Raw genomic sequence first — 23,849 nt, forward strand, 5'->3', positions numbered from 1 at the left:
AAAAAAAGAAAAACTCCCATAAAATTAAAAATAGTCAGTCAGATTTAGGTTCTTTAAATTTTAGAAAAACTTATTTCAGAGAAAGTGCTAAAATGGGAATTTCCCTAACAATTACCAAGAAATTTTCCTTGAAAGTTTTATGCATTATTTAAGATGTTTAATTAAGCAAAAAAAAAAAAAAAATAATAAAAAAAAAAAAAAATATATATATATATATATATATACAGGGTGTCTCAAAAATATTGGTACAAATGTTAAGGGAGGTAGGTAACATCTAAAGGAATATGAATCGCATAGGAACCCATAACCGGAAATGTCACCGTAAGTTGGTAGATGGCGCTGTTCATCAGTTCGCAAGAGGGAAAATTTCTGGTTTACTCATTCAAGCAGTAGTCGCTGCACGAAGAGCATGCATCGATATACGAAATGTGAGCTGGCAGACATGCACCTAGTGTAAAATAGCAAAGGGCAATGGATGAGCCGCTCAACAAATTTATGGAGAACGCTTCCCAGAGAGACATGTACCGGACCACCATTTGTTTACGTGTGTGCATCAAAATTTGTGTGATTATGGGTCATTTAGAGGTAACAGGAGTAGTGCAGGCAGACCACGTTCGACGCAAACTCCCACCATGGAAGAAAGTGTGTTGAATGCCGTCCAGAATAATCCTACTACTAGCACATGTGCCATTGCCTCAGGAGTGTCTCGTTGCAGTGTACAGTGTGTCTGGCATGACGATTCCTTACACCCCTTTCATCTCCAAAGGGTTCAGTTACTGCTCCCCCAAGATCATCCTGCACGTGTGGCTTTTGCACAGTGGTTTCTCCAAGAAAGTGTTCAAGACTTGAATTTTCCAGCCTATGTTTTGTTCACGGATGAGGCTTATTTCACTCAGGAAGGCTTATTCAATCAGCACAATTCTCTTATGTGGGCTCACAACAACCCACACAGTGTGCGCCCCCATGCAGCACAACATCGCTTTGCAATAAATGTGTGGGCAGGTATGGTCGGTGACTGCTTAGTCGGCCCATATATGTTACCATCCCGCACGAACTCCGCTAAATATCGAATCTTTCTTGAACAAGTTCTACCAGGGTTACTTGACGATGTTCCAGCAAATGTGAGACGCAGCATTTGGTTTCAACATGACGGGGTGCCTGCCCATTATGGAAGGTGTGTTTGTAACCATTTGAACAGGCATTTTGGGCATCAATGGATTGGCCGTGGTGGACCCGTTGCCTGGCCTCCACGCTCACCTGATTTATCGAGCCTTGATTTCTTTCTGTGGGGGGCCCTCAAATCTATCGTGTATGAATCGCCTGTGGAGACGGAAATGGATCTCGTGGCGAGACTCGTCTGCACTGTTGCTACTGTCAAAGAAACTCCAGGTGTGTTCGACCATGTCCGCCAATCCATGCTGTGTCGGTGTCATGCATGCATCGCGTCTCATGGTGGAACCTTTGAGCATAGCATCTGTCATAACATCATGAAATGTATCCATCTCGTACTCCATTGTTAATATTACGTCAAATAAATGTTTGCCACTAATTACTGTCTTGTGTCATTTCTGCTTCTTGTGCCTCTGCTACTACTTTCCCGTGACGTTTCCGGTTATGGGTTCCTATGTGATTCAGATTCCTTTAGATGTTACCTACCTCCCCTAAACGTTTGTACCAATATTTTTGAGACACCCTGTATATAATGCAAAATAATATAAAATACACTTTTAAGCATAAACAATTTTTAAAAATAAATGGCTTTTTGCGTTAAGTAAAAATTAACATAATGGTATCATGTAATGGTATAAGGTTAAAATGAATTACAACTAATAGCTTCGAAAACATAGAATGAAGGAATATATAAATAAATGATCATAAACCAAAGTATATTATCTTATCAAGAAGCAGTATACTGAATGGCAGTTTAGTTTACTGCCATTCAGTTTAGACGTACAAAATCTAAAATAGAAAATATTACCAAATTTAAAATAATTTTTCAAACTTGCACTAAACTGTCTGGCTAATCAAAATACTTTGTGCTTCCATAAACCTTGGTATGTTGTGGCTTCTTGATAACATAATGTGTACCTTGGTTTATGATCATTTATTTATTTATATTTCTTCCTTCTAGCTTCTCTATGCTTTTAGTTATAATTCATTTAACCTTATACTATTACATTAAATTCTACTTAATAAAAAAAATCACTTATTTATTAATTAAAAAAATGTTTATGTTCTAAAAGTGTATTTTATATTATTTTTAAATTATTATACTACCCTCTCTTGGCTATAACTGCTTTACACTCATTGTTGTGTGAGTTCGTATGCAGTGCTGCATTATGCCTTCACGGTGCCCAAAGAAAAATGGAATTCAGAGCTCCGTATAAAGAAAAAACTAATAAAGAACATTTTCAATTTCATTTTGTTGTGACAACAAAACAAACAAATTATACGACTTAAGAATAAGAGCTAAATATAAAATTTCATCAAAATCTGTAAAACCATTTTTGAAAAAAAAAAAAAAAAAAAAAAAAGAAAAAGAAAAAAAAAACCCCTAATTTTCAAATTAATCTTCGAGTAAAGTTCATTGATCTTGGCAGGTAGAAAGTTCCGCTCCCGATAAAAAATCAATTAAAGTTTAGCAATGAGTTTTTGAAACTGATTTTGGGGCTCCCCTCTGATCGGGACCCTAGGCAGAAGTCTTTTTTGCCTATAGGATAATGCGGCACTGTCCTTACATATTTGCTATATTTTCAAAACCATCCTACATGCTAGCTGTAATTTTTTGTTTTTCCAGTTTTGTAAGAAAAGTCATCCTAGACTTTTGCTGACTGGTGTCTCACTGTACTCAAACTAACTTTTCACCATCCTGAACTCAAATCTTATCACTGTGCTACTTTAGAAAGCACAATGAAATATTGCCCTTACTATTTTTAGTTTTATATAAGATTATATAAAAGGAGTCTGACAGTTTGTGTGTGTATATATATATATATATAACTCCTCCCCCTCCCATTTATAAAATGCTGAGGATAATCATTTTATAAAATATTCCCTTTGGAATTAAAAACAAATGTTAAATCAATAAATTTGCATGGATCCTTAAAATTATCACACTATAAGTTGACTGTTATTTAATAAAATACAGCAAATATTTTAACAAGTTCCTTTAAAACAGAATTCATTTCTTTTTATACTTCAAAAGCTATTTTTATATAACTTCTAAAATCTGTTAACAAAAATATTCAGATAAAATCTTATTCGGGATATTTTCATTCATGCTTTACATGTGAACGTGTTATTTACTATCAAAGAAAATCTGTTTGCATTACTGAACCTCCAGTTGCAATAGTGCACTTTCACCAGCCAAAGTGCAGCTAATTCATTTTATACACGAGATACGTTGAAGTGAAAAGCCAGTCTTCAACATACAAACAACCTTGCATGGTTAATGTACTGTGATGTACTAAATGTCCCTTTATATAACTAATTCTTTACATAATTATTTACATTTTTTATAGAAACCACCATCTGATGCTGATTTCCTGGTGACCTTTCAAAGACAAGATAATGTATCCTGTCTGAATGGTGTAGTGAAATCACAATAGTTCTCCTATGCACAAAGAATCAAAATTCTGTGTCCCAGCCAGAGATATCATCAGGAGGTATGCCATCTGTATCAGGTGGATAATGATCAAAATTTGATGTATCAACTGAATTCATAACCTATAGAAAAAAAAATTAAATATGCAATATTTCTCACTACTCACATGAAAAAATATAATAACCACAAAAAATACAGGACATCCATTAAGTTGCTTTGCTATTTGTCATAGCCAAATTAATGCAACTATAGATGTAGGGTTCTTGTCACACAATTTACAGTAAATCTCTCCGCTGCTTACTTTAGTGTGTATATCAACATGGACACCCTTGGTGACACAGAGTATATCCAGCCGATAATCGATTTCCTGCAACAATAGATCATGTTTGTTTCAATGTGTCCATTTGCAATGGCATTTTTCACTGGGGGGGGGGCTTTAGGTCATCAGTCCTAACATCTGTAGTCTTGTATACCATGGCTAGTCCAATTTCTTAGCCACATTCTCTGCCAACCTATCTTCCCAGGAATATATTTTTGAGATAATGGTTAGCACCTAAACTCCAGTGATTTGGGTGGGGGGAACCACATTTTGTTACAGAATGACAGTTACAGATGCTGAATCTAAGGCACTATATAATAACATTGGAGTGGACATTTAATGGCACAAGGGCTACTATGGTTGAACTACACCAGCACAAATTTGGTTTGCAGTATCACAACAATGAATTTCCTGGAAGATGGACTAGAAGAGATGAGTCATCCTTTGGTTTCTTCATCTGGAGATATGTTTAGACAAGGGTATTGCACTACAGTCACTGGGACTGATGACCTGAAAACCAGTATCACAAATACCAATGCAACAATAGATGTTATACTGCAATGAACATAAGAAATATATACATATACTGTGCACCACACAGGGTGACAACATAAGGTACACTAAGATAAGCTTTGAGAGATTTACTACAAGTTGTAGCAAACCATCTATCTGCATTTGATTGTCTACAGTATCTACTGAAAACCTTGAGGAGCTTTATGAACACGTCTATTTTTAAAAAGTAGTACACACAATATGAAATGAAGAGATCATAATGCTTTAATTAACGCTTTAATTGGTAATGGAGAAGTATTCGGGAAAGTAGGATACAGAAATATGATAGAGGTTATAAGGGAAAAGAAAGTAAAACTGGATTGAACAAGTACTTGGTGGGGGGGTACATTTATTAATTCAGTCACAAGTGAGTTTGCCAAAATCTGTGGAATTGGTTTGTCAAATTGTTTCGTAGAATTCTGAAATTTTGTAAATAAAACTATGTATATAAATGTTTTATAATGTTAATATAATATGCTCATCACTAGAATAAAATTATATTTTCAGAAATTAACTTCAAAATAACAAAAAAAAAGTAATAAACAAAACATAAAATAAAATCCATTGTTAGTTTCATTTTTTATGCAATAATATCCTCTACATTAGTTTATATATCACTTGATTCAATTTTATTGATATTCTGGATCTGAATTCCAGAGAAATTCTTTAATTTTGACTTTAGTAAGCCCAAATTAAACAATGGAAGTCGACAGATGCAATATCTGATTTTCAAAGTTATTTTTGTGTTGCTATCTATTATAAATTATGCCTACAATTAGTTATAAACAGATATAAGAGAATCGCAGCATGTACCAGAAAAATTTCAAGATATATTGTTCATTAAAAAACATCTTGAAGTGACCCTCAAAATCCAGATCTATGTATGTAATCCCCAAAAGTACACATGTGAAAAAAAGATAGATCTACAGATGTAACTATACAAAGGACTAAAAAGTGTAATTGAAAGACAGGTGAGGGAGCAGGAGACTGAGTAGGGATAAGGATAGAGATAGGGAAGGATGAATATGTTATTAGCATTAGCAAGGGCACATGATGCAAGAAAGCAAGCTTATTACAATGACAGATGGAAGTTTGTTCCAGTAATCAACTACCCGCTGACTAAAGGCAAACTTCCGCACATCTATCCTACAACCGTCTTTCCTCAATTTGAATTTATGCCCTCTCAGGCAATCATTCTGAGCAAGAGGAAGAATCCCATCAGCATTGAGCATGCTCAAGCCATTCAAGGCTTTATACACCTCGATCAGATCACCTCGCAGGTGCCTAGTCTCCAGACACTGTAATTTTCCAAAACTTAAGCCTTTCTTCGTATGAGCAACCCTTTGTTCCATTCACTAATCTTGTTGTCGTAACTAATCATGTAAATGAGTTCTGGTCATTGTGGACTTGGACTTGCCATTGAAAAGAATATGTGATGCTGATAATGATTCATTTGAGTGTAAATAATGTCCTTTCTTCTTTTTCTTTTTTTAAATCTTAGTATCGGCAAATAATGCAAGAAAGTAAGCTTATACAGCATCAGCCAGAAAAAAAAAAAAAAAAAACATTTCACCTATTCATTCCCTCCAATAGAGTTTGTCTAGTTCTTCCATGAATTTATTTAAGCTAACCACTTCACAACATCAGATGGAAGTTTGTTCCAGCAATCTGTTGGTGAAAGACAAACCTCCACACATCTATTTATGCTCCCTCGTGTGCACAGTCTGAGCAAGAAGAAGAATATCATCAGCACTGAGTTTGCTCAATCCATTCAAAGCCTTAAACACCTCCATCAAATCACCTCATGGGTGCCTAGTCTCTAAATGCAGCAATTTGCAGAACAAAAGTCTTTCTTGGTAATAGCACCTCTTTGTTTCCCTCACCAATCTTGTTGTCCTTCTCTGTATGCATTCCAACAACCAATTCTATATCCTTCAAAAAATGAGGCCTTCAGACTGTAGGCAATACTGAAGATGTGACCTGACCACTGCCTTATAAAATGGGATAATCATCTCCTTATCTCTGCTCTCAAAATTCCTGTATATCAATCACAAAACCCCGTGAGCTGTCCTGGCAGCCAGTCTACACTGCTCAGAGAACTTCATATCTGATTGCACAATTACCCCAGGTCTTTTTCATTTTCCACTACTAGTGTAGTACCACACAGTTGGTAAATTACTCTGAGGTTATTGTAACCATGTGAAATACTTTGCATTTGTCTAGGTTAAACTTAAATTGTCATTTCTCAGGCATTCTGCCTAACTTTTCTAGATCCTGTTGCAGAAGCATACTATCCTTACTGCCATTAACCACACTGCCAACCTTTGTATCATCTACTTGGACATTAAGCCTGATATGCCCTCATCAATATCATTAATAAATATAGAAAATAACAATGAGCCCAAAAATGAACCCTGGGGGTTTCCTCCAATAACATTACTCCACGAAGAGCAGTGTTCAGTTCAATGATTACCAATCTCTGTCTTCTTCCACTCAATCGTTCCTTTTATCTATAGCAGTATCTTTCCCTTAATGTCACACTGCTCCAATTTGTACAGTAGTCATACGTGCAACAGTATCAAAAGCTTTCCCAAAATCCAGGTATATGATATCAAAATTATTTTTTGCATCCAACTCCTTTGTGAGTGCATCATAGTATCCAACCAAATTGGTCAGACAAGATTTCTTGTTAACAAACCCATGCTGTATACTTCAGTCTTGTCTAGATAGACCTGCATTACTTCTTTAACCAGTGACATTATTTTTCCCGTAACAAAAGTTAAGCTAACAAGTCTGTAAGTACTCTTTGTGAATTGGGGATAGATCTGTACCTCTCCAGTCCGTGGGGCCCTTCCCTGAATCCAAAGATGCTCTTGTAATTATAGCTAAGGATTTGATTACTTCCTTTGCTGCCTCCCTTAATATAAATGGATAGATCCCATCCACCTCTGGTGCCTTTCTTATGTTTAACTTCAACAATTTCTCTCCCACTTTCCTTTCAGTTATTAAAAAATCATTTAGCTCCCTGTCAGAGTTTGATAAACGTCTGGCATCCACTTCCATAAAGAATTTCCCATGTGTGAATGTAGACGCAAAATACTGATTCAGTTTGTCAGCAACTTGAGCAGGATCAACAGTCGAACCATCACCTTCAAGTGGACCAAAGTGATTCATGCCCTTCCTTCTAGTATTTACATAAGTAAAGTATTTGCTTTTTTTCTTTGCATCCTTTGCCAAATATTTCTCATAACCTGCCTTAGCTTGCCTAACTTCCTTAGTAACTTGATTATGGACTAGTTTATATCTAACATAAGCTTCTGTATTGCCTGATAATTTATATGCATCCCATGCACTTTTCTTCTCTGCTACAAGTCTAATTAGTTATTTTAACATCCGTTCAGGCCTAAACCTTGAACAGTACTTTTTAGTTGGTATGTAAAGCCTAGTAGCTTCTTTGATTAATTCCTTAAACACTTTCAATTTAGAATCTGATGATAGTAATATTATCAGTTGGTCCCACTGTAGTCACCTTTACAAAAGCAGAAACCCTTCCTCTACCCTTGATGGTAGTTACATCTCTAAGTAAATCCCACGTGAATACACTGTGATCACTGCCACTTAGCTGTTCTTTTATCTGAAGATTCTTAATGCATGAATAATCACTGCTGATAACCAAAACAAGACTATTACTCTCTTGTTGCCTCTCTAACATGTTGCTCTACAAAACAGTCATCCAATAAATCAAAAAAAAAAGTTTGCTAGGGTGCGAGTGACCAACCCACAAGTTCCAGTCAATATCTAAAGAGTTAAAATCCCAGTATAAGACATTCTGATTTACTGGTCAGTCTTTGCTCGGTACAGTTGTTCACTGTATTCATCTCAGTCATTAAGCCTATACACACTTCTACTCTCATTTTTGTTTTCCCAGTGCTTATATCACACCAAACTGACTGACTTAACATTGCACTGGCAACCCTGTTAACTGGATACACTGCTTTACATTTATGTGCTTCTTAACTAAGAGCATAACTCTCTGCTCCCCCTCTCCCATCCTGTCTGTTCTTTCTATACTGTAACACCAGAATGGCTCTGGAAGACCAGGCAAATCATGCTCTCAACCTTCTACAGAACTGGCCACAAATCCATAATTATAGCTGGTAATTTCTAGTACAAAAACTAAATCCATCCTACTAAAAGATAAATTAAGAAAATCACCTCTGATAAAGATGTCAAGAAAAAAAATAGCCCTCACAACAGAACTTAGTATTGGCAAATGATGCAAGAAAGTAAGCTTTCACAGCATCAGCCAAGAGAGAAAAAAAAAAAAAAAAAAAACATTTCACCTATCCTTCCCCTCCAATAATTGGTCTAGTTCTTCCATGAATTTATTTAAGCTCCAAGCTAACATTTCACCTTTGTCTAACATATGTTGGTAAAAAAAGTGAGAAGCTATGCTGACACAATTGCCAGAAAAAGTAAAGTCGACTGGAGTTTAAAAATAATATAGCCAACTCTACATCCCCTCCACTACAGCCCATACTTGGACTGTAGTGGAGGGGACCCAAAGGAAACCTCCTCCCTGCCTTGCTGATGCCATGCATCCTCTCTTTTGAGGCATGGCATGGGAACTGCTGAAATCCCTGAAATCTACCAGGAAGTTGTACATAGCCAATATGATAACCTCATATATTTATACGAGGTTATCATATTGGCAGGACGAGTAAAAAATAACTTACAGTAAAGGAGAGACACCTAGATATTACGGGATATATGCAGTGGCAATACGTGAATTGTTTTGCCCAGGATGGGAACCAACTTTGTTACATTGGATTTGTATTCTATCCAAAACATGAGCAATGTTGACCCATGTAAGTCCACTTCATCATCTTCCCTTTCCTTCTTTTCCTCTTTTTTTTTTTTTTTTGTCTGTCAGGCTCAATGCACATAATTTTGTATATCCGGTTGTAACACCCGGGGTATAAGAATGGCTGTTGTCGTTGCTTCGGTCTAGGTTGAAAAATAGGTCAGTACACCTCAAAAGCTCCCTTGTACATCATTTATTTTATTGCTTTTATTCTATTTGCTGTTTTGCATATATTTATTCTTATCACTTTTAATTACTATACCACATATTTTATTGCTTTTATTTATTCACTTTTAATATCTTTTGAGTTTGTAATAGTATTGTTTATTTTATTTTAACGCCTATGTATTTTTATTTTTAAATTAAACTACTTAAAATTCAAGTCAGTAGTTGCAATATTTTGATCAATATGAGTATACCTGACGAGCAACACCTCTTCTGTTATATTAGAGATATTTAGTATAATATATATTTATTGGAATACAACTTACTTACTTAAATAAAATAACTTACAGTAAAGGAGATGACATCTACTGATCAGCAGAAAAAAAAAAATTAAGTGGCAACACAGTGATTACAGTCCCCTTCCTCCCTCTAAAAGTGGTAAAAAGACAGGAAATTTGGAATACAATATTGTGAAAATAAAAATTACTGTATTCTTTAGCCCCCACCCTCAGGGTATTATAGATCTTAGTGTGCACCAAAAAATTAATCTAATACTGAGACCCAACAACTTTTAGACACTGATAAGCAGAAGACTTTTAACAGAGATCTGGCCCTGTCCAAACTGTTTTTTTTTTGTAGTTGTTGGCACATCAGCTTCTATGGCCATAATGCACCTCCCAAGGTTTTTGCAGTACTTTGATCCAAGCCCGAGGCGGGATTCGAACCCGCGACCTTTGGGTTGCCAGGCAGGCACTTTACCCACCTGGCTAGCCTGGCCAGCTCCAAACTGTCCCAGGAGATAAACTATGCATGCATGTCATCATTTAATGTAATAAACTGTATTTTAAAATTCTTTGCTTCCTTTACTTTTCTATTATTATTTATTCTTTAAGTTCTTTTCAATTACATAGTATAGTAATGCTTAAACTGGCCAGTGCAGCAAAAGCCTGTGGCTTCTTTGAACTATATGGCTATACTAATACTAATTACACATCAGAACACTTATATTTACCTATTATTGCAATATGACTTATTTTTCCTCATCAACAGTTTTTTTTCTTGGAAATTACTTCATGATGCCTTTAAAGAGCTGATAGTTTTTCACACATTTGTAGTGAATCATGAGTGAAAAAAAGATTATTTATGATTAAGCTGAAATCTTTTATTTGCTACTTCACCAACAACAAACAGAGGAACTGCTCCAATAGTAATGAAAATACGAGTGCATCATATCTGCAGATTTAAGTATTCAGAGGTTGATTTACATGTTTTCTGGGGGGGGGGGGGACTATAGTCCTGGGTAAAAAAGCTTTTAAGAACCCCGGACATTGATGGGTTCTGAACCAAGGCTTTTCTGAACAAGTAACAAAAATCAATATTACCAAGAGGAAGACAAAAAATAAAAGTTTTTATGAACCAATATCTAGCTAGAATTGAAGTTTTCTTGATGTGGACATTAACCGAAAACATCCTAGATAAACTGTCTAGCAGATGCACAAAGCCGCTTTTTGATACATCACTAAATAACATTAATCTAGGTTGTGTTCACCAATCAGTTTTATGGGTAAAAATGAAAGAAATAGTTTAAAATGGGTCACTATAGTCCTGGATAATACTGGATAATATGAACAAATAATTCACTCAATAAGATAAATTTTGTTAGAAAAAGAAAAAAAAAAAAGTTTTCCAACTACCTTACAGCCAAATCTCAAAAGAAGTAAAGCCAGTAAGTTTGAAGGAGAAATCAAAAATACACAGTATATGAAAAATTAAGAGAGGAGCGGGTGTGCGGTACATTTTACACATCAGTGCAAAGCCATAAGGAAGTTTTTTTATTGTTAATTTTTCCAGTTAAAAAACAATGATGCAGACAGAAAGTGAATGCCTTACTGGAGGAATAATAAAATTCATACTGATAGCAATCAAAATAAAAATTATTATTACAAGTTCCTCTGATTTTGGTGTAAAGTTTCGAAGTGCCAGATAAACAGTTACATGTTGGGTTAGTATTATAAGAATATTACCAACACAAAATGTTACTTCAAAATTCTACACTAAACCATTTTGATCTAAATGGCTGGTACAAAAGGAGGTTGCTATTGCATAACCAATAAAGGTTTTGTTTTGTTATTTGGTTTTTAGGAGCATTAGCAACTAAGGCCATATTACTCCGGGATATGCGGTGGTCATTCCCTGACCTTTCCGCATCCTCTGTATTTGGTGGTCACGGGCTCAAACCCTGGTCTAATCAAGAAGCGAGTGCTACGCACTGCTGCTCCTTCCCACCTGATTACGGAGGCGCCAACCAATAAAGGAGATTATGTTTCATGTCTATATGTATCAATTCACAGCAGGACATGCATTTATTTTAATTAAATAAATGGCATTAATAAACAGTTTATAAGACAAAAGACACTTTTTTTACACTCTCTGAGGAAGCAACACAACTGAAACAGCTGGAGTAGTAACACTATATTGCAAATAAATAGCAATAACACTTCTTGAAAGGAAGTGCAATTTACTCATAGCACAAGAACAAGACAACTTAAAGGAGTATTGCTGCAACCTTGCAGATCAATGCCATTTTTATGGCATTGACTTTCCTGCTACAAACTCTTGTTTATTTAGGTTGTCTTTTAAGCAAGTGGACATATTCCACTTTGAATTAAGATTACTGGGATAGTTAGAAAGGTTTGTTAGAGAATGCTCTTTTAGTTATATTTTCATGCTATATCACCTGAAAATATGACTAAAAGACACCTCCATTCATGAAAGAACTGAAAATACATCTACGAAATTTTTAATCTTCAGAAAACAACAAAAACTTCAGATATGATATGGAAGGGAGGAGACGGCAAGAGACTAAAACAAAACTAACACAGATTTACTTTGAAGGAAAATTAGGTGGAAAACTACTAAGGATATATAGGGATGAAAAGCAAAATGGTGACAAACATATAGTGCTTGTTTGTTTGTTTGTTTGTTATTTGGTTTTTAGGAGCATTAGCAACTAAGGCCATATTGCTCCGGGGATATGCGGTGGTCATTCACTGACCTTTCCGTATCCTCCATATTTGGTGGTCATGGGCTCGAACCCCGGTCTAATCAAGAAGCATGTGCTATGCACTGCTGCTCCTGCCCACCTGGCTACGGAGGCGCCCACATACAGTGCCATAAAACTAAAATCTAAACAAAATAAATAAATAAGATAGAAGATATAATATAAACAGCACAAAAAAGCCAAAGCAAATCACTTTTGGCTTGTTTTGCACTTTTGTCAATTATTATTAACAGATGATGATAGGTAACAATGTTCACATCTGCTAAAGTAATTCACTAGCTGACATCTGTGTTTGGTCTTTTCAAAATTCAAATTCACAAAAAGAAAGAGCTACAGAGAGCTTCAGAAAAAATGATATAAACACAAAAAACAATAGTATTAATAGCTGCAAATGATGCAAGCTTATACAAAAATATCAGCCAAAAAAACTGCCATCCATCCCTTCTAATAATTTGCTAATGCATTCTTAAAATTTATTCAAACTCACTTTTAGAACACCAGATGGAAGTTTATTCCAACAATTGATTACTTTCTGGCTGAAAGCAAATTTTTGCACATCTATACTGCAGCCTTTTTCAATTAAAGTCCACTTATGTGTGATGTCTGAGAAACAACAAGGATACCATTGGTATTTAGTTTACTCAACCCATTGAAAGCCTTAAAATGTGAAAACTCTTATATAGTGAAAACAAAGTGTGATCACTGCTTTCTACATATGAGACTATGTGTGCTTGAGAAAAAATCATCAGAGACATATCCAGGTGGAGCACATGTATCACTTGCTTTGGACTCATCAAAACTGAGGATGTAATAATGTACGATTTAAAAATAATATTTTGTCTGTCTGTCTCTATCTTTTTTAACTTTGAAATACCAAAAAATGAGCAAGTACAGCATGCATTTTGCAGTACTTCATTATTTATTTATTCATTGGTAACTCATAATGATTACTTATGGGTGGCTTCTAACATGTAAAAGTTTCATTTTACCTATGTGCAAGAATATCTAGTTATGTCTCTGGATACAACCTCATATCTGATCTGTTTCTATCCATTTGCAACTCCCCCAAAACTTGCCTAAGGATTGAAAAAAAAAAAAAAAAAAAAAATTGAAATTGAAATTAAACTGAAAATCTTTCAATGTCTATATTTTCTATTATCCCTAAATTAAAAATTCTAGAAAAATACTAGTGAAAGAAAAATCTGGTAACAAAAAAAAAAAAAAAAAAGGTGCCGATGTTGAAACTTATATTATTCCACTCTTATAGGTGTGTGATGGGAAACTAAAATTATTTTTTAAAAATTATTTTGAACAGTCACCCAGTGACAAAAGGACTTGATAACTGCACTATTATAGCAACAAGTAACAACAGCACTCAGTTAACAATATAATGTACATTTTTGTGGCAGCATAGGATTCAAATTCGAGTGCAAATGCACTCAAATTTCTGTAGGTCATAAATTCGCTTAAAAATAAAATAAAGGTATTGTGTAGGAAAATGAACTTCAAAATCTACAGCCTCCTCAGTCTCAGTTCCAACATGACTGGAAAAAAAAAAAGAATAATATACTTATAAATAACAGATGTTCATTTTCTTCAAAACATTCTTCCCTCTATTGATACACATTTGTCAGCATTGCTGAAGGTCACTCAAGCAGCTCTGGAATACTGATTATCAGCTCCACCACAGCCATCTGAATGCTTGAATTTCCATGGCACAATGAACCTTCATTAAGAGAATGAATGAAGGAAAGTTTGTCCAATAATGAGTCTGGAGTCTAACCAAAAACAATAGTGGCTTACTGCTGCATGTACATTTAACAGGCTTAGAAGAAGAAGCAAAATTCAGTAAAAACATCCACTGAAATATTTGTAAAAAAAAGGCATGTAACAGAAATTTAAAATCTGTATACTGGCAAGTGGAAATTCATGGTCACACAATGATTAATCTGCTTACTTTGTGAAACAGAGACTATTTTTAAGGATATTTTGGAGACATTGCCCCAAATGTAGAAACAATATCCAATGCTAAAGTAAATTTAACATTTGTATAGGGTTAATGGTTGTTCAGTGGTAAAATAATGCTAGAAGCAAATAAGAAAAATTTAACTTTCTGAGTTCTAAGGAAACTACAGATGTGAAATTTGCAATAAAACAGTATTAGTTTTAAGAGGATTTTGGGAAGTATATATGTATTTCTAAGTCTCAGTACATTTCACACAAGGTGTCCATTTATGCATGAATTGTCACAGTTTTAATATATAACAGCATGAAAACAGTTATTATTATTATTATTAGCTATATGGTGCAAGGAAGCCTGAGGCTTATGCTGCACCAGCCAAAAAATAAAAAAATTCCCAAGTTACCCTGTGAGAGAGAGAGAGAGAGAGAGAGAGAGAGAGAGAGAGAGAGAGAGAGAGAGAGAGAGAGAGAGAGAGAGAGAGAGAGAGAGAGAGAGAGAGAGAGAGAGAGGGGAATCACCCCAAGAAAGAGAAGAATGATATCCAGCTCAGAACCCAAGCCCATACTCACCAGATGTGAGCCCCTGGGATGCAGCTATTTTTGTCTGATTTTAGCCTTACAAAAGCTGAAATTGAAGAATTCTTTGGAATTCAGATCAGAAACTGATGAAAATGAATTAAGTGATACATACATAAATATGTGTAGAGTGTAGAGGATATTACTGCTTCAAAAAAAAAAAAAACCCTCTGGTTTGATTCTTACAATTTTATTCTAATGCTGAGCAATTAAATCAAAGAATATTTTAAACTTGAAAGCATTTATGTAGAAAGTTTTCACGCTGACAAAACTCCATGAAGAAATTCACTCCAAAGAGCCCCTATGAAAAAATTGACTAAGGAGGGCTCACATATACATTTGGAAAACTCACTCATGGAGAGGTTAAGTACAGTGTCCAACTCTACTAAACTTAGGTTTGTAAAGCAGAGTGTCTTCAGGACATATAATGTCTACTTTATACTCTTCCCAGTATGTGCTGGAACACCATGATTACTACTAAATTATTCATTCTCTACAGAAAATGCTAACTCTATTCTATAAAACTTACTGAAATGAAATACTTTCAATTAATATTTCCATATTAATTAAATGTATAATTCAAATGAGTGAACCAGATTCAGTTATTTCATTGAACAAATAATTGACTGAGTGAGCTAATCTGAAGAGCCCTAAAAACATATAATTTCATGCTTCCTATTTGAAATATAAAGTCTCAAGCAACAAATTCCAAACTATATTTGTGTTGAAATGCAGTTTCAAATATGACACAAGATATAAAACAGAAATGGCTTTAACTGGCAGGTAATACATCTAGTGACTCTTCACCTTTACTATGAGGGTAAATATTAAATATATTCATGTTCAAAAAGAACAGTTAAAGTGCCACTTGAATAGTGTGGAAAGGAAGACCTGTAAGAGATTAAGTAAATACATAGCATAGATGCAGGAAATTTCTTTTGATACGGATAAGGCTGACCCAATAAAGGCTTGTTAGAAGAGATCACTTGTCACAAACACCTACTTACCTTCTATCAGGAGATCCATATAAACCACATATAAGTTCTTATTGATGTGACATTAATATATCTGGGAAAGGCCTTTGACAATATCAGGCGACAACTCAGCGTTGTTATGGGCCTATATGAGAGCTTGAAGGACAGGGTGGATGCCCTCGAAGGATCTAAATTGAGGGGCCCATCAAGTTCTCAGCTGCCCACATCAACGCCAGAGCTCGCACTTGGTCATCATGCAACACAGCTGCAACCCCCAAGGCAGAATGCGCTGGTCCCACAGGAACCAGTAGTTGTTGGTGACTCTATTGTCAGGGAAACGGGGAACATGCTTTGTAAAAAGGATAGGTGGAACAGGACCAGGGTATGTTTGCCAGGGGCAAAGGTTGATGACATTGTAGAGTGGATATCAACTTTTAAGGGCACAAAAGGTGATATAGTTGTACACGTTGGCACTAATGATATTAAGAGTAGGAGACTGGCGGAATTACATAACAAGTACAGGTCACTGTTGAAAAAGAGCCATGAATTAGGGTTGAATTTGAAAGTGTCTGCAATTCTGCCCAGACACGATAGGAGGGAGTATATGATGAGAGCCTTGTCGATCAATTTGGCCCTGGAAAGATTGTGCAAGGCTCAAGGGGTAGAATTTTTTTCAGCCTGGTCTGTACTTGTTAACAGGAGAGACTGCTTCCACAGGGATAGGATACACTTAAATAGAAAGGGTGCAAGAATATTTGCTGATGTTATCGAGGCAGTGTTAGGTGGGTCGGAAAACTACTAGCTTGGGGGGATACAAGGACTAATAGATTAACAGTAGCCACTGGCAGAGGTGAAAGTGATTCTTGCACTGCTTCTATTGGAATGAGCAGCAGCCTGGAAAACAAGATGCAAGATATTTCAGAGACTGCTGGGAGTCATTGCGGTACAAGTAAACACATGGGTTGTGTTAGGGTAGCTAAGAATAGAAACAGGTGCATGTATACTTGCGTGTACACCAATGCTAGTGGAGTTTGGTAAATAAATTTGATGAATTTGAGGTATTGCTCAAAACATCAAAGGCAGATATTGTTGGGATATCAGAGACGTGGTGTCACACAGATATAAGGAATGCAGAACTGGAATTTGGGGAGTACAATGTGTACAGAAGGGATAGACAGGACAAGAAAGGAGGAGGGGTTATGCTATTAGTTAAGAAACACATAAAATCCAAGGAAGTGAAGCCAGTCGACATCGCTGGACAGTGCAGTATCGAGTCAGTTTGATGTGACATAAGCATTGGGAGATAAAAATTGAGAGTAGGAGTGTGTTATAGTCCTAATGACTCTGATGAGTATATTAAGAAACTGTACAGGGAAATAGAGTGGGCCAGTAAATCATAGAGTCTTATAATGGGGGATTTTAATTTCCCAGATATTGACTGGAATTTGTGGGTTGGTCACTCACACACTAGCAAGGCTTTTGTGGATTTATTGGATGATTGTTTTCTACATCAGCATGTTTGGGAGGAAACTAGAGGGAGTAATACTCTTGATCTGATTATCAGTAGTGATTCTTCATGCATTAAGAATCTGCAGATAAAGGAACCACTAGGTGGCAGTGATCACCGTGTGCTGAAGTGGGATTTACTCAAAGAGGTAACTACCATCAGGGGTAAAGGGAAGGGTTTTTGCTTTCATAAAGGCGACTACGATGGTCTGAGACAGTATTTAAATTCTATATGGTGGGACCAACTGATGATGTTACCAACAGCAAATTCAAAATGGGAAGCATTCAAAGAACTTATCTTGGAAGCTACAAGGCTTTACATACCAACTAAGAAATATTGTTCAAGGTTCAGGCCTAAATGGATGTCAGATGAACTAATGAGACATATGGCAGAGAAGAAAAATGCATGGGATATATATATAAATTGATGGGAGACATGGAAGCCTATGATAGATATAAGCTGGTCTGTAACCAAGTCACAAAGGACATTAGGCAGGCAAAGGCAGATTATGAGAAATCCTTGGCAAAGAATGCAAAGAAAAACAGAAAAGAGTTCTTTACCTATGTAAACTCTAGAAAGAAAGGGATGAATCAGATTGGTCCACTGGATATTGATGGTTCAACAGTTGAGGATCCTGCACAGGTGGCTAACAAACTAAATGAGTAGTTTGTATCTACATTCACACATGAGGAGTTATTCAGGAAGGGGAATGCCAGAGGTGAAGTAAACTCTGGTAGTGAGCTAGATGATTTTGTAATAACTGAGAGGAAAGTGGAGGAGAAATTGTTGAGGATAAACATAAAAAAGGCACCTGGGGTGGATGGAATCTCTCCAGTTATATTAATGGAGGCAGCAAAGGAATAAGCAAACCCTTAGCCATAATTATGAGAGCTTCTTTGGACTCAGGGGAGGTACACATAAACTGTAGATGTGCAAATGTGACCCCAATTCACAAAGAAGGATCAAAGACTGACACAAGTAATTATAGACCTGTGAGTTTAACTTCTGTTCCAGGAAAATTAATGAGGCACTGGTTAAAGAAGCACTGCAGGATCATCTAGACAAGACTTTAGTTATAGCTCGGACACAGAATGGTTTTGTTAAGTGAAAGTCTTGCCTGACCAATTTGATTGGATACTATGATGCAGTCACAAAAGAACTGGATGCAGGGAATAACTTTGATATTATATATTTGGATCTTAGAAAGGCTTTTGATACTGTTGCACATGGAAGACTGCTGCACAAATTGGAGCAGTGTGGCATTGGAGGAAAATTTCTGCTATGGATAAAGGGTTGGTTGAGGGGGAGAAGACAGAGAGTGGTAATCAATGAACACTGCTCATCGTGGACTAATGTTATTAGTGGAGTTGCTCGGGGTTCAGTGTTGGGTCCGTTGTTGTTTTCTGTATTTATAAATGATACTGATGATGGTATATCAAGCTTAATGTCCAAGTTTACAGACGATACAAAGGTTGGCAGGGTTGTTAAGGACACTACTGATGCTTTGCTGCTGCAACAGGATCTGAAAAGGTTGAGCAGATGGGCTGAGAGGTGGCAAATGAAGTTTAACATTGACAAATGTAAAGTACTACATATGGGAAACAGTAACCCAGTGCAACGTATCAACTCTGTGGTACTATACTGACAGTGGTAGAGAATGAAAAGGACCTGGGGGTAATTGTGCAGGCAGATATGAAATTCTCTGAGTAGTGCAGACGGGCTGCAAGAGTAGCTCATGGTGTCTTGTCAATGATATACAGGAATGTTTCTAGCAGGGATAAGGAGGTGATTATTCCCTTGTATAAGGCAATGGTCAGGCCACACCTTGAGTACTGTATACAGGTCTGGAGGCCTCATTTCAAGAAAGATGTAGAGCTGCTGGAATGAGTACAGAGAAGGGCAACAAGATTAGTGAATGGAACAAAGGGTTGCTCTTACGAAGAAAGGCTTATGTTTTGCAAATTACAGTGTCTGGAGACTAGGCACTGGCAAGGTGATCTGATAGAGGTGTATAAACCCTTGAATGGTTTGGGCATGCTCAATGCCAATGGGATTCTTCCTCTTGCTCAGAATAATCACCTGAGAGGACAAATTTAAATTGAGGAAAGACAGATGTAGGATAGATGTGCAGAAATTTGCCTTTAGCCAGCGGTAGTTGGTTGGTGGAACAGACTTCCATCCCTTGTTGTGGCAGTTCATAGCCTAAATAAATTTAAGGCTCAGCTGGACAGGTATTTCGAACGAACGGAGGGGTGAAATGGGAGTGTTTTTTTTTTTTGGCTGATGCTGCATAATCTTGCTTTCTTGCATCATATGCTTCTACTAATGCTAATATCCTTCACTGATTCATTGATATTTATGAAACTATAGAGAAAGGGAAGACGGTTATTAACATTTTGTTGACTCCAGGAATGGTTTGATGATGACAGATGGGAGAATGACATTGAAGAGTGTGACTTAGAGATAACATTTACTATATTTTATTGGTGCTGGAACTCCTACTGTTTGTGCTGGGAATAGCTGACATACAAAAAAAAACATAATAATAAAGTGTTCTGAGAATATGATATTAGGAAATGCCCAGAGGATGTATTACACAAGCAAAATCATAAATTACTGATGACTTGAATAAGATCAAACTACTTAACTGAAATGTCTGGTGTAAATGTTTCTGATACTATATTAATTCTCTTGAAAACCTGCAGTATCTGATCTCCAGTGATTAAACTTGTATATTCAATGAAACTGTAATTTCATCAACACAATGAGTATGAGCTCAGTGTTTATACACTATTGAGATAAACACTGTCTTACTCTTTGCACCAATTTTATTTGAATATGACAATTATTAATAGTTTGTTTGTTTGATTAGAATTTACTGGCACATCACAATTAATAAAGGATTTACCTCACAAATAAATGATAAACTACATAGAAAAAATGTTTTTAAATATGAAGATTAATATGTAAAACAGAATATACCTCAACAATTATTCAAATGTTTGTAAAGTATCATATTTGCTGGACCACAAGGTGCACTTTTTTTCCTAGAAAATGTTGCCTAAAACTTCCCTGTGTCTAATGTCCAATGTATACTAGGTGAGTGCAGTGATTTTTTTTAGATATTAACATTATACTAGATGTGTGCAGTGACTTTTTTCATTCTGTATACTGCAGGAGTGGCCAACCCTGTGGCATACGTACTTCATACAGCTCTTGTTAGTAGCACACCTACCGAAGTGGGGGAGGGGGAGCAAAACATAAGAAATGAATATACAGTTTAAATTCCACTTTTATTTCCAGAAATTATTACCTGGATTTCAATGTGAGGGAACCCATGGTTCACATTTGCCACTTTTTACCATTAATTTAATGCATATAAGGCTCTAGTGAGTTCTTTGTGATATTGGTTCTGTACAGACAACATTTATTCAGTAACCTATATTAAATTTATTTTATAAATGTAAATGTAAAATAGCTTAACTTTTTATTTTATTACAACTGCTTAGCATATACAATAATTCCCTTACATAGCAAAAACATTTAGCAGTGTGGATAAGTAGTGACTGGTATTGATCATGGTAGTTTTTGATATTCTCCTAGATGGCACACAACACACTCCCAGCATATGTGGCATCCTGTGGATAAAGGTTGGTCATCCCTGGTTATTGCTTAGCATATCCGAATGACTTTCACATCTCACTAGAACACATCCTTTATTCCCTCTCAAAAAAGAACCCACTTCCTTCTATAAACATTTTTTTCGGAAAGGATTACAGGAAATTACCAAGTAGTTCTGTCTTATCTTCAATTTATAATACACCAACTACCAATCCCCTTCACCTCCTTTTCCCACAGAGATCTATATGTGCAACCATAAGCAGTCCAATCAATCTCAATCACAGGGGTATAAGCAATCATTTGACCAACCTTATCCACAATACCTTCTAAAAATCATGAGTCAAGTGAAGAGAGAAAACATTTCATACAGCACAACAGTTTTAATTTGTTATAACTTGCTAGAACTAATGAAATGGGTAAAAGGCAGAAAGAGTTTTTGTACAGTGTTGGCTTCAAATTGAAGGTGTTAAATTATACTATATATCATGGAAACAGGACAGCTGAAAGATTTCCTCCTCCAACCAAGAAAATGATATCTTTACTTGTGAATTTGCATTTGTGGTCAGGAGCAAGAGTACAATAGCACATGCTCTTTGAGTGGACCAGGGTTCAAGCCTGTGACTACTAAATATTATTAACATTTGTATTGATGATTTATTGTAAACTCCACTGACCTGGTGGTCATGCTGGAGTATAAACAAGAATATATATATATATATTTTTTTAAATGATTTTCCAAAATCCCCCTTCTCAGATATGTGTGCATCTTATGATCCCGTAAATGTCGTATAACTATTCTGAAACATCATGTCGAAGGGGAAGAACCCTCCTAGTTTCCCAGATTTGTCTGAAACTGTATTTAGATTTTACAGCTAGGCACATTCATAGGCTATTAACAACCCAACTCACAAGTTACTAGAGTGTAATCATTACCAATTACTGTACAGTAATTGGTAATGACTACACTCTGCAAGCATACATGTTGCAAGAAGTAACTATATGATTTGAATCTTAACTAAATTGCTTTGTATTTTTTTAAGATTAAAAACACATTAAATATGCTATAAACTAAAAGACATTTTAATTACTCACTGTACAAATGAAACCTGAAAAACATGACTTTTTGTCAAAACTAGAAAGAAGAGGTGAATCACATTGGTCCACTAGATATGAATGGCTTATGTGAATGTTGAATGGCTTGATGATATCAGATTGCTGACACTCTGATTACGTTTTGTGCTTACATTCACACATGAGAAATTTTTTAGGGATGAGAATATGGGAAGTGTATCATATTCTAACAGGGAGCTATATGATCTTGTGATAACCAAGAAGAAAATGGAAGAGAATTTGTTGAAGCTAAACATAAAACAGGACAACTGGGGTTGATGGTCCTATTTAATTATATTAAGGAAGGCAGAAAAGTAGTTTAGCAAAGCTTAAGCCATAATTACGAGAGCCTGCTTAGATTCAGGGGAGGTCCTTGTGAACTAGGACAAATGTATCCCCAATTTCCAAAGGGAGATCAAAGAGTGTTACAGACCTGTTAGTTTAATTTCTGTTTAAGGGAGAATAATGGAATCACTGGTTAAAGAAGCAATGCAGGACCATCTAGACAAGACTGAAGTTATAGTTCAACACAACGTGGATTTGTTAATGGGAAATCTTACTAACTAATTTAATTCGATAATAAAAGACATTTACTGCATACAGATCTGGAGGCCTCATTTTAGGGAGAATGTAGAGTTGCTGGAATAAGTACAGAGAAGGGCAATGAGATTGGTGAGGGGAACAAAGAGTTGCTCTCACAAAGAAAAGCTTAAGTTCTGTAAATTGCAGCATCTGAAGACAGCACCTACGAGGTGATCTGATGACAAAGGAACTGGATGAAAAAAATAATTTTGATATCATATACTTGGATTTCAGGAAAGCTGTTGATACTATTGAACATAAAAGACTATTGTACAAATTGGAGTAGTATGGCATTAAGGGCAAGTTTCTGTTATGAATAAAGGGATGGTTGAGTGGGAGAAGACAGAGAGTGGAAATTAATGGACACTGCCCTTTGTGAATTAATGTCATTAGTGAAGTCCCCAAGGGTTTGGTGTTGGGCCCATTTATCAATGATATTGATAAAGGCATATCAGGTTTAATGTTCAAGTTTGCAGATGATACAAAGGTTGGCAAGTTGTTAATGACAGCACACGTCTGCAACAGGATCTAGAAAAACAGTTGGGCAGATGAGTTGAGAGGTGGCAACTGAAGCTGAACATTGACAAATGCAAAGTACGTTACCCCTGGGGTTACTAGCAGTAACCCCAGGGGTAATGTACCAACTGTGCAGTACCATACTCAAGGGTGGTGGTGGTGGAGAATGAAAAAGACCTGGGGGGGGGGGTAATTGTGCAGTCATATATAAAGTTTTCCAGGCAGTGCAGACATGCTTCCAGAGCAGCTCATGGGGTCTTGTCAATATACAGGAATTTTGCTAGCAGAGGTGGTGATTAGCCCTTTGCATAAGTCGATGGTCAGGCCATACCTTGAGTACTGCATACAGATCTGGAGGCCTCATTTTAGGAAGGATGTAGAGCTGCTGGAATGAGTACAGAGAAGGGCAATAACATTGGTGACGGGAACAAAGAGT

At 36.1% G+C, this 23,849-nt stretch overlaps 1 protein-coding gene across 4 annotated transcripts in view; it reads right to left on the reverse strand.

The window, feature by feature from the left end:
* Window positions 1-3,266: 3,266 nt before the first annotated feature.
* for (cGMP-dependent protein kinase for) overlaps window positions 3,267-23,849 on the reverse strand; it is a 353,560-nt gene continuing 332,977 nt past the window's right edge. For 3 of the 4 annotated variants that reach the window (XM_090378024.1, XM_090378023.1, XM_090378026.1), the window contains exon 18: window positions 3,267-3,726. In XM_090378024.1, the coding sequence (XP_090234150.1) occupies window positions 3,628-3,726 (99 nt within the window). In that variant the 3' untranslated portion in view covers window positions 3,267-3,627. The remainder of the gene's footprint in view (window positions 3,727-23,849) is intronic. The other variant, XM_090378025.1, reaches the window with a different exon arrangement.

The sequence above is a fragment of the Mastigoproctus giganteus genome, chromosome 7 (assembly GCF_048544385.1).
Source record: "Mastigoproctus giganteus isolate SK-2022 chromosome 7, ASM4854438v1, whole genome shotgun sequence".
Taxonomy (NCBI): Eukaryota; Metazoa; Arthropoda; class Arachnida; order Uropygi; family Thelyphonidae; genus Mastigoproctus; species Mastigoproctus giganteus.